The sequence below is a fragment of the Chrysemys picta genome, chromosome 14, assembly GCF_011386835.1.
Source record: "Chrysemys picta bellii isolate R12L10 chromosome 14, ASM1138683v2, whole genome shotgun sequence".
Classification (NCBI taxonomy): Eukaryota; Metazoa; Chordata; order Testudines; family Emydidae; genus Chrysemys; species Chrysemys picta.
The window spans coordinates 3,438,722-3,452,123 of record NC_088804.1 but is presented as its reverse complement, the minus strand read 5'-3'; the positions used below and the strand labels follow the sequence as shown (position 1 = coordinate 3,452,123).

General features: G+C 52.2%; 1 protein-coding gene across 2 annotated transcripts in view; it reads right to left on the bottom strand.

The window, feature by feature from the left end:
• Positions 1 to 7,926: 7,926 nt before the first annotated feature.
• The window catches only part of HYDIN (HYDIN axonemal central pair apparatus protein), a 446,593-nt gene continuing 441,117 nt past the window's right edge, over positions 7,927 to 13,402 (bottom strand). For both annotated transcript variants that reach the window (XM_065567801.1, XM_065567802.1), the window contains 3 exons: positions 13,120 to 13,350; positions 10,148 to 10,372; positions 7,927 to 9,288 (listed from right to left, as the gene is read on the bottom strand). In XM_065567801.1, the coding sequence (XP_065423873.1) occupies positions 8,800 to 9,288; positions 10,148 to 10,372; positions 13,120 to 13,350 (945 nt within the window). In that variant the 3' untranslated portion in view covers positions 7,927 to 8,799. The remainder of the gene's footprint in view (positions 9,289 to 10,147; positions 10,373 to 13,119; positions 13,351 to 13,402) is intronic.

The window sequence follows — 13,402 nt, the reverse complement described above, 5'->3', positions numbered from 1 at the left end:
TGGAGGAGGCTCAGGAATGGAGTTAGGTGTGGAGGCCTGTTTAGCCTGGCTGCGGGTGACCATCCCCACCCTTTTTGTTAGCCTCACATGGTTGGCTAAGTCTTCTCCCAGCAGCATGGGAATGGGATAATCCTCAGATTGCAAAAGTCCATATTCCTGACCAGCCCTTGTACTGGACAAGCAGCTTGGCTGTAGGCAAGTTAAGAGTTGGCCTTAAAGGGTTGCACCATCACCTGGGCCTCTGGGTTGATGAATTTGGGGTCCACTAGGGATTGGTGGATAGCTGACACCTGTACTCCAGTGTCTCTCCACGCAGTAATCTTCCTCCTGCCCACAGTCACAGTTTCCCTTTGCTCTGGGGGTATTTGCAACACATCTAGGCCTGAGGGCTGTTAGTGGGACTCCGGGGTGATGAGCTGTAGTCAGCTGATGCTCTTGGCCTTCATAGAATCTCAGGGTTGGAAGGAACCTCAGGAGGTCATCCAGTCCAATCCCCTGCTCAAAGCAGGACCTCCACCCTTTGGCTCCGATATCCCCCACCTCAGTTACGGTTTTGGGGCTTCCCATCTAGGATGTATCTTTCTATTTCCTCAGGAACACCCTCTAAGAACTACTCCATTTGTATTAGGAGAGACGGATCTTCCAGAGACTTAACATTTGCCTCAAGCCTTTTCACCCTCCCCACTCCCCCCTCCGGGGAGGAGCTGAAAGAAAACAAAGGAAATCAGCTGTTGCTACCAGCTAATTAAACAACATATGCACAAACCCCTTAGGATACAAAAACCCAATCCTGTTCTTAAAAAAGGTGAATTTGTATTAAAAACAAAAAGAAAGGAAATGCATCTGAAAACTCAGCCTATTGCTAGATTTAAAAAGAGCAAATACAATAATTAAGCATCAAGAAGCACCAGAGCCCCGGCCATTGACCCTGTGGCCACGGACTTGTAGACTAGCCCTGGGGAAAACCTGCTGACTGTGCAGATGGTGGTAGGTGGTAGGTCGGCAACTACTCACTCTCAGAGCCCGAGGAGGAATAATCTTCCTCTGGTGACCACCACTGGGTAGGCTTCCCTGTTGTATCTGGCAGCCTCGTGCCTGCCATTCGGGGAGCGGTACCGGGACCCCCCCATGAGCCATGATGCGTATCCGGCGACCGACAGTAATATGCATAGGCCCAGTAAGAAGCTGGGGAGAGGTGCCACCTGCTTGAGGGCACTTTGCAGACTCCGGCAACTGGAACTGGGAGCGTGGGGACCATCTGTGTGACGCTCTGGCAGCTGGGGACGGAGCTCTGGCGACTGGGGATGGGGTTGCAATGACCGGCAAGGCTCCGAAGAGCAGTTTCGGAGTTTCTGAGAGCGCCAAGGAGGCTCTGGCAAGCAGCGCTTGGGAGCTGGGAAGCGAGGCCTGTCAGGTAATCGTTGCCGGGATTCCGGGGATGCCTCTGTGGCCCGGTACCACGGGTCCGGTGACTGGCGTTGGGATCCCGGGGATGGGTGGCTGGAGTCTGGCATTCTGTGCTGGGAACTTCCGACTGGTTGCAGGTCTGTGATCTGGGGTGCGGCTCCGGAGGTTGCTGGCACAGCCCTGGAGAGTGAGATGGGGCCAGGCTACGGTGCCACGGGTGACTTATGTAGGGGTGCCACTGAAGGCTTTCCCCTTGAAACGGATGGGAGGGAGAAGATGTCTTTTGCCACTTTAAAGGCTTCCAGGGTGGCACCATGAGGTAGTACCCCGGTAGGAGGCAGGTCATGGGGCGGACTAGGTTCAGCCAGCGAGGCTGCCACCGGACCAGGTCCTTCTTGGTCTGGGGCTGGAATCCCTTGCTAATGTGACACGTCTCCCGAATGAGGGACTCACCCAGACACTTTAAACAGCTTAAATGTAGATTGCCGATTGGCAGGGGCTTCTTACAGCCTCGCACGGCTTGAAGCCCGGGGAGCGAGGCATGCCCCGTCCCTGGGCTAAGTCCCTCGGGGGATGATCTATCACTAACGTATACAAAACTCTTAAGAACTGTCAGCTATCTACTAACTCAAAAAAGAACAGGAGTACTTGTGGCACCTTAGAGACTAACACATTTATTTGAGCATATTATTATGCTCAAATAAATATTATCATATTATTATGCTCAAATAACTGTGTTAGTCTCTAAGGTGCCACAAGTACTCCTGTTCTTTTTGCGGATACAGACTAACACGGCTGCTACTCTGAAACCTGTCTACTAACTAGAACTTTTTACAAAAAAAAAGTTCAAAGACCCACTGAATGGGAACCAGTTGCTAGAGCAAGGGGAGTGTTCCAGCCCCCACACTGGCAGTAGGAAGGAACTGAGGGTGGGGGGAGCCGGCAGTACCCCTTATACCAGTGCATACGCCCCACTCCAGAGGGTGCAAGAGCCGGTTCCCTACGGATACCACGGAGGGAAAAACTTCCAGCACCGGTGCATGTGGCGAGCGCACACCTAACATGGACTGGACATGAGCAAGCAGTCGAAGGGGAAATGCCTCTTCTGGCCTATGCTCCCTGTAAGCTGTGTGGCCGTGCAGCAGGCTGTATAGCGCTGTGCAGGACCCCCAGCCTGGCCCAGCCCCTCCAGCTGCTGGGAAGAGGAGCCCCTTCTCCAGCCCGGCCCAGGCCCACTGGAACTGCTGTGGCGGGGAGAGGTGCCCCTCCCCCCCAGCCCAGGTGCTGCTGTGGGGAGAGAGAGCTGGGGGGGAGCCCTGCCTCCCCAACATAGCCACAGGGCAGCCTGCACCCCAAAAGCCTGATCCCCGGCTCCATTCCAGAGCCTGCACCCCCCACACACCAACCCTCTGCCCCCAGCTCTGAGCCCCCTCCCGCACCCCAATCCCCTCATCCCCAGCCCCACCCCAGAGCCCACACCCCCAACCAGAGCTCCCACCCCCCCCACTCCAACCCTCTGCCCCAGCCCTGAGCCCCCTCCCACACTCTGAACCTCTTGGCCCCACCCCACCACATCAATTTTGTTATGTGAAAATGATGTATGACACCATCTCCATGTTGGTGCACATAACAAAATTCATTCCGCACACGGGTGGGAAAATGAGAGGGAACCTGCTTCTGGCTAAAGTACTCAGAAGGGCCCCCATAACCGGAGGATCTGAGCACCTCATAATCCTTAATGTATTTATGCCTCACAGCGCTATTAGCTCCATTGGACAGATGGTGAGCTGAGGCCCAGGGACACCAAGGCCCAGATGCTCAAAGGTAGTTAGGGTAGTTGGGGTGCTAACGTCCACTGATTTCATATGAGACCAAATGACTTGCCCCAGGATACAAAGTCTCTGGTACAGCCAGAAAGTGAACCTGGGTTTACTAATCCCCAGGCTGGTGCTCTAACCACTGCTCCATCATGTCTCAGTCTCCCCTGCAAATCGTCCTTTAAACCCCTTTTCTTCCAGGATGTCTTCTCGTCTCTTCACTAATTCCCCACAACCTCTTCAGAACCGTTGCTAGAGAAATGGCTTTCCTTGTAAAGCACCTTGCAATTTATGGTGCTACGGTGTGATTTTCTTCTATTAATAATCATTAAAACAACAACTAATAGGGTTGAGCCAGGGCTCTGCTACTTACACTGGGTGTGGTCTCACAGACAGTGCCTAGGAATACAGCCAGATCTTTGAGCCACATGCTTGGTATATTTCTCCCTCCTGTGTATAATACAGCTTGCTCTCCAGCAGGTACTTTGTCAATTATGCTATGAAGTTTTACTTTTTTCAGGTTAACTGAATTCTGTAATGCCTAAAAAATGATGAAAGGGAAAATATGATCCCATTTCCAAGGAAACTGAAAACGTACGGGAAAGTTTCCTCTAGGTCTCTTTGAAGCACGGATATGTGCTTGCAGCTGACATCTCTGAAAACTGACATTTGGATTAACTATCTCAGGAACAAATCTCTTCTTGAAAAGGTGGGAGTCACAGGCCTGCAGCGAAGCAGAGAGATCTGTCGTTTGGTACAAGAGCTATGGCTGTGTGAGGCAGGGGACAGACGTCAGAGCTAGATAGCTGCTTCTCCTGCTCTGGTGCAGAGAGTAGAGCTTCCACATTAATGTGCACACTTAGGGCAACCACAAAACTAGGAGAAGGCTGGGTAGCGTACTAGTGGAAAGCTGGGCTGGACAACGTGTGCCAGGAACCTGCATCGCTTCTGGGACCATGCTAATCCTGGACAACAGGTCCGAGGGTTGAGCTCATAGCTGTTGAGTCTCCACAAACACAAGAGGCCAAGACATCCACTCTGTCTCCAAACACCAATCGTTCCAACTCCATCCTTGTTTCTTGTTCCTCTCTCCTTCCATCTCTACTCTCCCTCTAGTGGGCTCTGGATTTGTCCTCTACTCCCCTTTCTCTCACTCCCTTCAATCTAGTGCAGAGAGGTGGCGAAAAGTTCACTTCCACCTTTGCCCCCCTTCTCTCTCCTTTTCCTTTCTCCAGTGCTGGAAATTGAGCACAGAACCACCAAGCCAAAGCGCCAGAAAGTAGGCACCAAAGCTAAGCATTGAAAATGGGAAGGAGGGGATGTCTCCAATGCAGATTTATCCCAGGTTCTTATCCACATGTTGCCCCTAATCCCCGCCCTATCCACACACAAAACCCTCTCACCTAAGTTTAGTGATGCTTCCAACCCAGGCTAGCTGGTGCATCCAGAGTCAGAGGTAGCACCTGGGGGCTTTCACGGAGGCTGTAACCCACTCACTTTTCAATGAAGACACAGGCTAAACGACTCAAGTGCTGAAAGGCCTCCAAGTGCCTTCACACAATTCCTCCCATGTGCCCAGAAGGAGAGGCAAGTTTTCCCACAATTCACTGGGAAAGACTCCTAGAGTGGCTCAGCTCACTGCAGCACAAAGACCCATGGGCTGTGACCCCAGAAGTCCTAGAGACACACAGCAGGTGTAGCACTTGAGGATACAGTAACTTGGGTAGGGCTTTGCAATCTGGCTGCTCACACCTGGGCGAGGCTAACCCAGGTGGGCTCAGACGTGGGTGCTGATCACCCAGGTTAACAGCAGTGAAGACATACATATGGGCCTAAGGTGCATCAAAATCAGGAGACCAGTAAAAACCAAGTTCTGAAGCATAAACGTGCTGGAAAACATCCACTGAAACGCCAAGGCACACTGCAAAGAGCTGCAAAATAGGGCTCAGAGCATCGTTGTTTGCTGAAGTGCCAACTTGAGCACGACTGCGAAAGCAAAGTGCTAAGGAAGGTCATAACCTCGGCCTGAGAGGAAAGCAAGGACTCAGCGGAGGTTGCCCAACAATGCGGTGGAGTAGTCCAGGGACAAGAAGTGGAGTGGTGGCTACAGAGCTGTAGCTCCTGCAAAGATTCCGTCTCTACTCACAAGAAGAAACTGACTGGCCAGCTCTGAGGGCAACAGGGTGGCGTAACCCGCTCATGGGGGACTGCTTCACACTCCATTGCACTACTACCTCACAGACCTGGCTTACCTTCTGGAACAGAGGCCAGTGGATGGCATATTTAGAGCTGTATTATTATCCCCATTTCATAGCTGGAGAAACTGAGTTTTGCCAGTGATTTCACTAGGAGCAGCACCAGGCCTGTAGGCATTAGGTACATAGATGCTTTTGAAAATCTTACTAGGTCCCTATCTGCATCTTTAAGTGCCTAAATACCATTACAAACCTGGCCCGAAGACGTGCCCAAGGCCGTGGAGAGGCTCAGCACTGGGATTAGAACCCAGGTTCCTGGCTCCCAGTTTTGTGCTTAGACCATTAGATTACACCTTTGACTCAGGGGTGCCATTTCAGATTGGGGGGAGGGGCAACTTTAACTGTGATTCCCTGGGCTACTTAGGCACTTGAAAACTCTAGTGTTTTGGCAGATTATTTAGGAATTAACTGACTGGAGCCCTGTATCTAATTCCTCTATAAAAGAAAGAAAATTAAATATTAGATCCACTCAGCTCCAATAACATGTTCTGACATCTTGTGGCAAGTCACTTGTGGCAAGTCACTGGTTAGGTTTAAAATTTTAATGTATATTCTTACTTTATTACTACCTGTGGGGGGAGAGAGAGAGAGAGAGAGACTGACCCCGTGAGGCCTCCTTTGTTCTATCCCAGCTCTGGGAGGAGAGCGGGGTCTAGTGGGTTACAGTGGGGAGCAGATACAGCTGAGTTCTAAATAAGAACATCAGGATGGCCAGACTGGCTCAGACCAATGGTCCATCCAGCCCACTATCCTGTCTTCTGACAGTGGCCAATGCCAGGTGTCCCAGGGGAATGAACAGAACAGGTAATCATCAAGTTGCCTGGTAGAATCATAGAATATCAGGGTTAGAAGAGACCTCAGGAGGTCATCTAGTCCCACACCCTGCTCAAAGCAGGACCAATCCCCAGACAGATTTTTGCCCCAGATCCCTAAATGACCCCCTCAAGGATTGAACTCATAAGCCTGGGTTTAGCAGGCCAATGCTCAAACCACTGAGCTACCCCTCCCCCAGCTTCTGCTAAACAGGCCAGGGACATGCAGAACATGGTGTTGGATCCCTGCCCACCCCGGCTAATAGCCATTGCTGGACCTATCCTCCATGAATGTATCTAGTTCTTATTGGAACCCTGTTATAATTTTGGCCTTCCAGCATCCCCAGGCAAAGAGTTCCACAGGTTGACCGTGAAGAAATCCTTTTTTTTTTTTTTTTGTTTTAAATCTGCTGCCTGTTAATTTCATTTGGTGACTCCTAGTTCTTGTGTTATGTGAAGGAGTAAATAACACTTCCTTATTCAATTTTTCCACGCCATTCATGATTTTATAGACCTCTAGCGTATCCCCCTGTAATCATCTCTTTTCCAAGCTGAAAAGACCCAGTCTTTTTAATCTCTCCTCATACAGAAAGTGTTCTATACAACTAATCATTTCTGTTGCCCTTCTCTGAACCATTTCCAAATCCAATACATCTTTTTTGAGATGGGGTTACCAAATCTGCACGCACTATTCAAGATGTGGGTGTACCATGGATTTATGCAGAGGCAACATGATCTTTTTATCTATCCCTTTCCTAATGATTCCTAACATTCTGTTCACTTTTTTAATTGCTGCTGCACATTGAGTGGATGTTTTCAGAAAACTACCCACAATGACTCCAACAGCTCTTTCTTGAGTGGTAACAGCTAATTTAGACCCCGTCATTTTATACGTATAGTTGGGATTATATTTTGCCAAGTGTATTACTTTGCATTTATCAGCATGAATTTCATCTGCCATGTGTTGCCCAGTCACCCAGTTTTGTGAGATCCCTTTGTAACTCTTCGCAGTCTGCTTTGGACTTAACTATCTTGAGTAATTTTGTATCTGCAGATTTTACCACCTCACTGCGTACCCCTTTTTCCAGATCATTTATGAATATGTTGAATAGGACTGGGCCCAGTACAGACCCCTGGGGGACACCACTATTAACCTCTCTCCATTCTCACCTTTTATTCCTACCCTTTGTTTCCTATCTTTTAACTGAAGTGCCTGCAATGCTTTCAGGATCATCTAGCCATCCTTAATTTACTTTAAGATAACAAAAGGCTTGTCATTAATCACCCTGCCTCTGTTTATAAACGAACTCCCTGCTGCAAAGGCTGTGCTGCTCCCAGCTTCCGAACTCATCACATATCACACTCAAGCTGTTGCAGTTAAGAGCGCTGTCTGGGGCAAGGGTGAGTAGACCTTCCCTACGAAACTGGGAGGGGGAGGCGTTAGAGCCCTCCCCTGACCCCCCTAAATGGCGCCCCTGCTTTGACTCCTTTCTAGATAGTCATGAAACCCCCAACTTATCTGGATTCTTTTTCCATCCCAATTTTCCCTTGTCTTGAGGCACAGGGTGTGTGTGTGCTAGCTATGGTACTATCACATTAACCAGATCCACACCGACATATCGACCAGAATCTCTGTTTGCGTAACTATCTTTATTCCAAAATACATTTTCATACAGCAAACAAAGAAACCACACTGCCAACAGTCATCCTAGCCTCTGATCCCAGAGGGTGAGATCAGCTGGGAGGCATGATGGAGTCCTCATGTTTCTGGGGTGCAAGGTGAGTGTTTTCATGAACTCTGCTCTGCTCTGTTGGGAAAAGCTGCAGCACCTTTGGTGGCTTATACACAAGACATTTTTAATAAATCCACAGTAAGTGAATCCTCCTTCAGGCAGGACGGTTTGTACTTTGAAGGCAATCTGAAGGCAATTCTATTGGTGGTTATCAACTGAGGGAGGATAAATTGACGGTCTTGACGCATGCAGTCAGACCATAGACACAGATAGCTGGGATCTTCCCCACTGATCTCATGCCCCTTTCTAGATCGTAAGTTTCATATAATTTGACTAAAAGATCAGTGACGCTATCAGGCCAAGGACAAGTGATATGACTGCCAGGTCACTTCAGTAGTAATGAGATCCGTTAGCTTGCTCTTTGGGAATTTTCAACAACAGCCCCGTTATATACAGGTGGGTGTGTTCTGTGCATGCCCCGTATCCAATCCTGCAGTCACCCATTGCTTTCAGTAGGCGTGCAGATCCTATAAACATTTTCTGTACTGGCAAAAATAGTGGTGAAGAGACTCCGGTGCTGCTTTTCACTGCCAAGGCACATCTGTGTTGTAGAGCGAGTCCATTCTGTACTGAGATGGGGAGGGAAATTAAGACTGGTCAGATTCAGATCCTAGGAGGTGCATGACTGCACTGGAAGTTGCAAGTGGCTCAGCAAAGTGGGGGAAATGCCCGTTTAGGGACCGGGACACTGCTGCTCTGCATGCGTGCCACTAGGTCACTTCTCAGGGGTTATGCCCTTCAAGTAATAAACCCAGGAAATGCCTGCCCCCATGCCTGATGCCCGGGCGCAGGAGACGACCAGCTTGCTAGTGACGGGCATCTTGCTGCCAGTGGGGTTCCCCTCAAAGGAGACGGTGATGAAGATGTTCTTCTTGGAGCGTATGGTCTCAGCAGCCTTGATGGTGAACGCTGGGTTCTCCACGTTGTAGGTGAAGGCCGTGTGCTGCAGGAACACGTTCTTGAAGGGAATGGCCGTGCTGGAGCCAGCCTTGATCTGAAAGGGGCCCTGGGGCTTGGGGGGCACTGACACGCCAAAGAGCGGGATGCTGTATTCTCCTCCGATGGGTGACGACAGGATGAGAGTTGCTCTTGATTCACCCAGCTGGTAGGGTTCATAGGTCACGTCCACACTGACCTCTGTGCCCCCCTGAGAGCCTGCGGCTGCATTGATGATTTTATCCGTGTGGAAATCTGAACAGTCAGTCTGCAAGGGGAGAGAAGGCGTCACTTGGATTTAGAGAAGTGGCCCAAGGTCTGACATACCCCAGAGGTCAGGAACAGGAACAGCAGTGGGGTAATTTAGTATCACAGGAGCCTGATACAAAATGTGTGTGTGGGGGGGAATCTTTACCATTTTCTAAATGAAATGCACATTCCAGCCCCCTTCACTGGGGGCCTTTCACTGCACACAGGGAATGCTCAAACCTCCCCCTCCCAACTGAAACTCTGGGTCCGGAGCTAGCTTAAACATTGTGGCTTCGGCTCCTTCTATTGCCTTGGGCAGTACCACCCTGACTAGCGTGGCCACAAAAGGGGAGGTCTTCACTCTAGAATACAGCAGCACTAGCTAGCACATCAGTACATCGCAAAGCATTTTACAAATAGGACATTCAACCCTTTTTACAGATGGGGAAACCGAGGCACAAAGCGGGGAAGCGACGTGTCCGCAGTCGTCCAGCAAGCCAGTGGCTGAACCGAGACTACAGCCCAAGCCTCCAGTTCAGAGCTCTGTCCCCTCGGCCACACTGACGCCCTAAGCACCATTGCACTGTGACGGCAGTGCTGATAAAGACTGAGTGACCCCCAGGGGAAGATGGTCCCTGCAGAAGGCTCAGCTTTGGTGGTGAAGTCAGTGGGAAGGCTGGCCACGTTCACCTGCATTGGCCAAGGTAGGAACGGTTCCAGCAGGGGGGCAGAGCAGTGCTGACAGGGCCATGTACTGCTCGAGAGGGCTGATGGGGTAGGTAGACTGAGTTGCCTGCTGAATGTTTGTGCCTCCACCCCCCTGAGCACTGGTGGCGTCTTTACTCTTCAGCTAGCCCCAGAGCAGTGGGGCCGGTCACCTTGCACGTGTACTCCGTTCTTTGCCGGGTGTAGTTAATGAACTTGGTGGTGATGCTCTGGCTGCCGCCCAGCATGGCACGGAAGTACAGCGGCTTCTCCGGCCTGGCTGCAATGGCTTTCAGGTTCAGGTCGTACTGGAAGGAGCCCAAGTCGCTGCTCTGTAGCACCAGGCGCCCACTGACCTCCCCGACTTTTAGGGGCTGGAATTCGAACACGAGCACCCCCTGTGGGGAAAGAGAGAACAACCTAGTCCAGGGGTGGCAAACTATGGCCCGGGGGCTGCATCTGGCCCTCCAGATGTTTTAATCTGGCCGTCGAGCTCTTGCCGGGGAGCGGGGTCAGGGGCTTGCCCCACTCCGTGCAGCTCCCGGAAGCAGAGGCATGTCCCCCTCTCCAGCTCCTACGTGTAGGGGCAGCCAGGGGGCTTCGCACACTGCCCCTGCCCCAAGCGCTGCTCCCGCAACTCCCATTGGCCAGGAACTGCGGCCAACGGGAGCTGCAGGGCAGCACCTGCAGACAGGGCAGCGCGCAGAGTCGCCTGGCCGCACCTCTGCGTAGGAGCCGGAGCGAGGAGAGGCCACTGCTTCTGGGAGCTGCTTGAGGTAAGCACTGCACGGAGCCTGCACCCCTGACTCCCCCTGTACCTCAACCCCCACCCCAGCCCTGATTCCCCTCCTGCCCTCCGAACCCCTCAGTCCCAGCCCAGAGCCCTCACCCCCTGGCACCCCAACTCCCTGACCCAGTCCAGAGCCCCCTCCCACACCCTCATTTCTGGCCCCACCCCAGAGCCCGCACCCCCAGCCAGAGCCCTCACCCCCTCCCGCACCCCAACCCCCAATTTCGTGAGCATTCATGGCCAGACATACAATTTCCATACACAGATGTGGCCATCGGGCCAAAAAGTTTCCCCACTCCTGACCTAGTCCATCCACGTGGGAGCAGAAATGTTCATGCCCAGGCCAGGGATGGAACTTAGCACTTGTGTGCTGCATCATGAACAGTCAACAGCTGTTGTAACACGCAGCGCCCCTGCAACCCAATCGGTGCTCACTTGTGTAACACCAACAGACGCTGGTTGTCGGCAGGTGGAATTGAACCTGGGACCTTTGGAGCTTAATAAATGAGCCTCTACTGCATAAAAGCCACATGGCCCTTAGCAAGGGCTGTAGAGCTGACGCATTAATCTCGCCCAGTGGTCTCGGTGCCATTAGCTGGGACAGACCACCACAACCAGGTGGTGTGGGGGTTACACTTGCTCAGCGCATTTATCATCTACAGCACCATGGGTTTACATGGTGGGGATGGGGTATGAATTCATTAATCAATGGTCATTATTTATCAATTCATAAGACGAAATGCACCCCAGACAGGGGGACAGAAAGCGAATAAATTGTGGAACTAACAAAGTTGTTTCATTGTTCTGATCACTCTGCTTGCGTGTTACATCTCTTCCCCGCAGCCACCCTAGCCTGGCTTGTCCATTTGGCTTGTCAGCATTTTGGGACAGGGATTATCTCTGATAAGTCTGTACAGGCTGAGCCACAAGGGTGCATGTCTCTAGGAATGACTGGAACGTCGATATAAATAACGACATTTCTGATTTCTCACCCCCAGATCTTGGGGGTGGGGGATGCATTGACGAAGTGGGTGGAGAGCTGTGGCAAACCCCTGTAAAGCAGGAGGGAGGAGGATGCCTGGGCCTGTCCATGTCTGTATGTTTGTTAATTAACCATTCAGTGTGTCCTTCCTGCTTTGTGGAGAATCTGCCCCAGGGAAAAGGAAAAGCTCCCCCCTGGCCCGCAGACAAAGCGGCAATATTTTCCAAAATAAAGCTGTATTCTTCATCCAACTTTTGTGTCCTTTTGCTCTTTGGGCCCGGGGAGCTGGGGTGGAGAAGGAGATTGGTAGAGCAGAAAGCAGCTCAGCCCCACTTCAGGTGCTCTCGGCCTCCCCAGAACAAGGGTGCGGGGAGCTGGGGTGTTTAGCGCCGCTAAGGCCTGGACAGGGGACAGAGATGATGCTCAGAAGGGCAGGCAGAAGCCTCGTGGGATTGCACTTGGAGAAGCAACTGAACCAGTGCAGCAGTTAACACAGTGACAGCACTGCCCTGGAGGGGATTGGCACGGGGGCGAATGACTCGGTAGCTGGCCTTGCAAACAGCCAGTACAATTACAACAGTGGTGGGAAGGCCTGTGGGCTTGTTGGCAGCAACTCTGCTTGTGGTCGTGTGATGAGTTACAGGCATACTAGCAGTGCATGGCAGATTCCTGCAGGGCAGTGTAATTCTCTGTAGGGATACTCCGCACAGCCACACTCCCCCCACCTCTCTGATTCGCTTACCATCCCCATCTTCTCATTCCCATGTGACCCTTTGGGGACTGCGGCCGCTGAGGATCACATGGGGTCCGTTACCACTGGAAACCAGCCCCATGGTGCACACACAGTTCAGGCTAACACCTGGTCCAGGAGCACTTGCATAGGCGCCGACTCCGTGGGTGCTCTGGGGCTGGAGCACCCACAGAAACCGGGGCCCCACCCCGCCACTCCAGCTCACCTCTGCCTTCTCTGCGAGCGCTCCGACGTGTCCTGCTTCTCCCCCTTCCCTCCCAGTGCTTGCGCCACGAAACAGCTGATTCGTGGGGCAGGGAGGGAGGGGGAACGCGGCGTGCTGGAGGAAGAGGTGGGGCCAGGGCGGGGATTTGGGGAAGGGATCCAATAGGGGCAGGGAGGGGGCGGAGTTAGGGCAGGGACTTTGGGGATGGGGTTGGAATGGGGGCAGGGATGGGGTGGAGTCAGGGCAGGGCCAAGGGCAGGGCCAGGGGCAGGGGGGCACGGGCACCCATCGGTGCCAGAGAAAGTTGGCGCCTATAAGCACTTGGGCTGTTGACATTCTAGAAGATCACAGCAATTGCGCTACTGCAGAGGGAGGAGAGCGGGGGAAGCAGGTTTGCTGTGCAAGGCTTTGTCCTACCTCGGACTGGGCGGGCACAATGAACTGCGGCGGGAGGTTGACATCGGGCACTTTGCAGTCTGTAATGAACGTCACCGGGAAGACGAGGGGGTTCTCCACCTTGATGGAGGAGGACGTGCTCTGCCGAACAGGGGTAACCATCTCGATGGTGCTGACCGGACCGGAAGGGATGGCCTTGAATGTGACCAGGTAGAACACGTACTCCTGTGTCACCTCATTGCGAAAGGTCACCTGAAATCAAGTACAAAAGTGGTAACAGTCAGACCTAGGGGAGCTCCCTCTG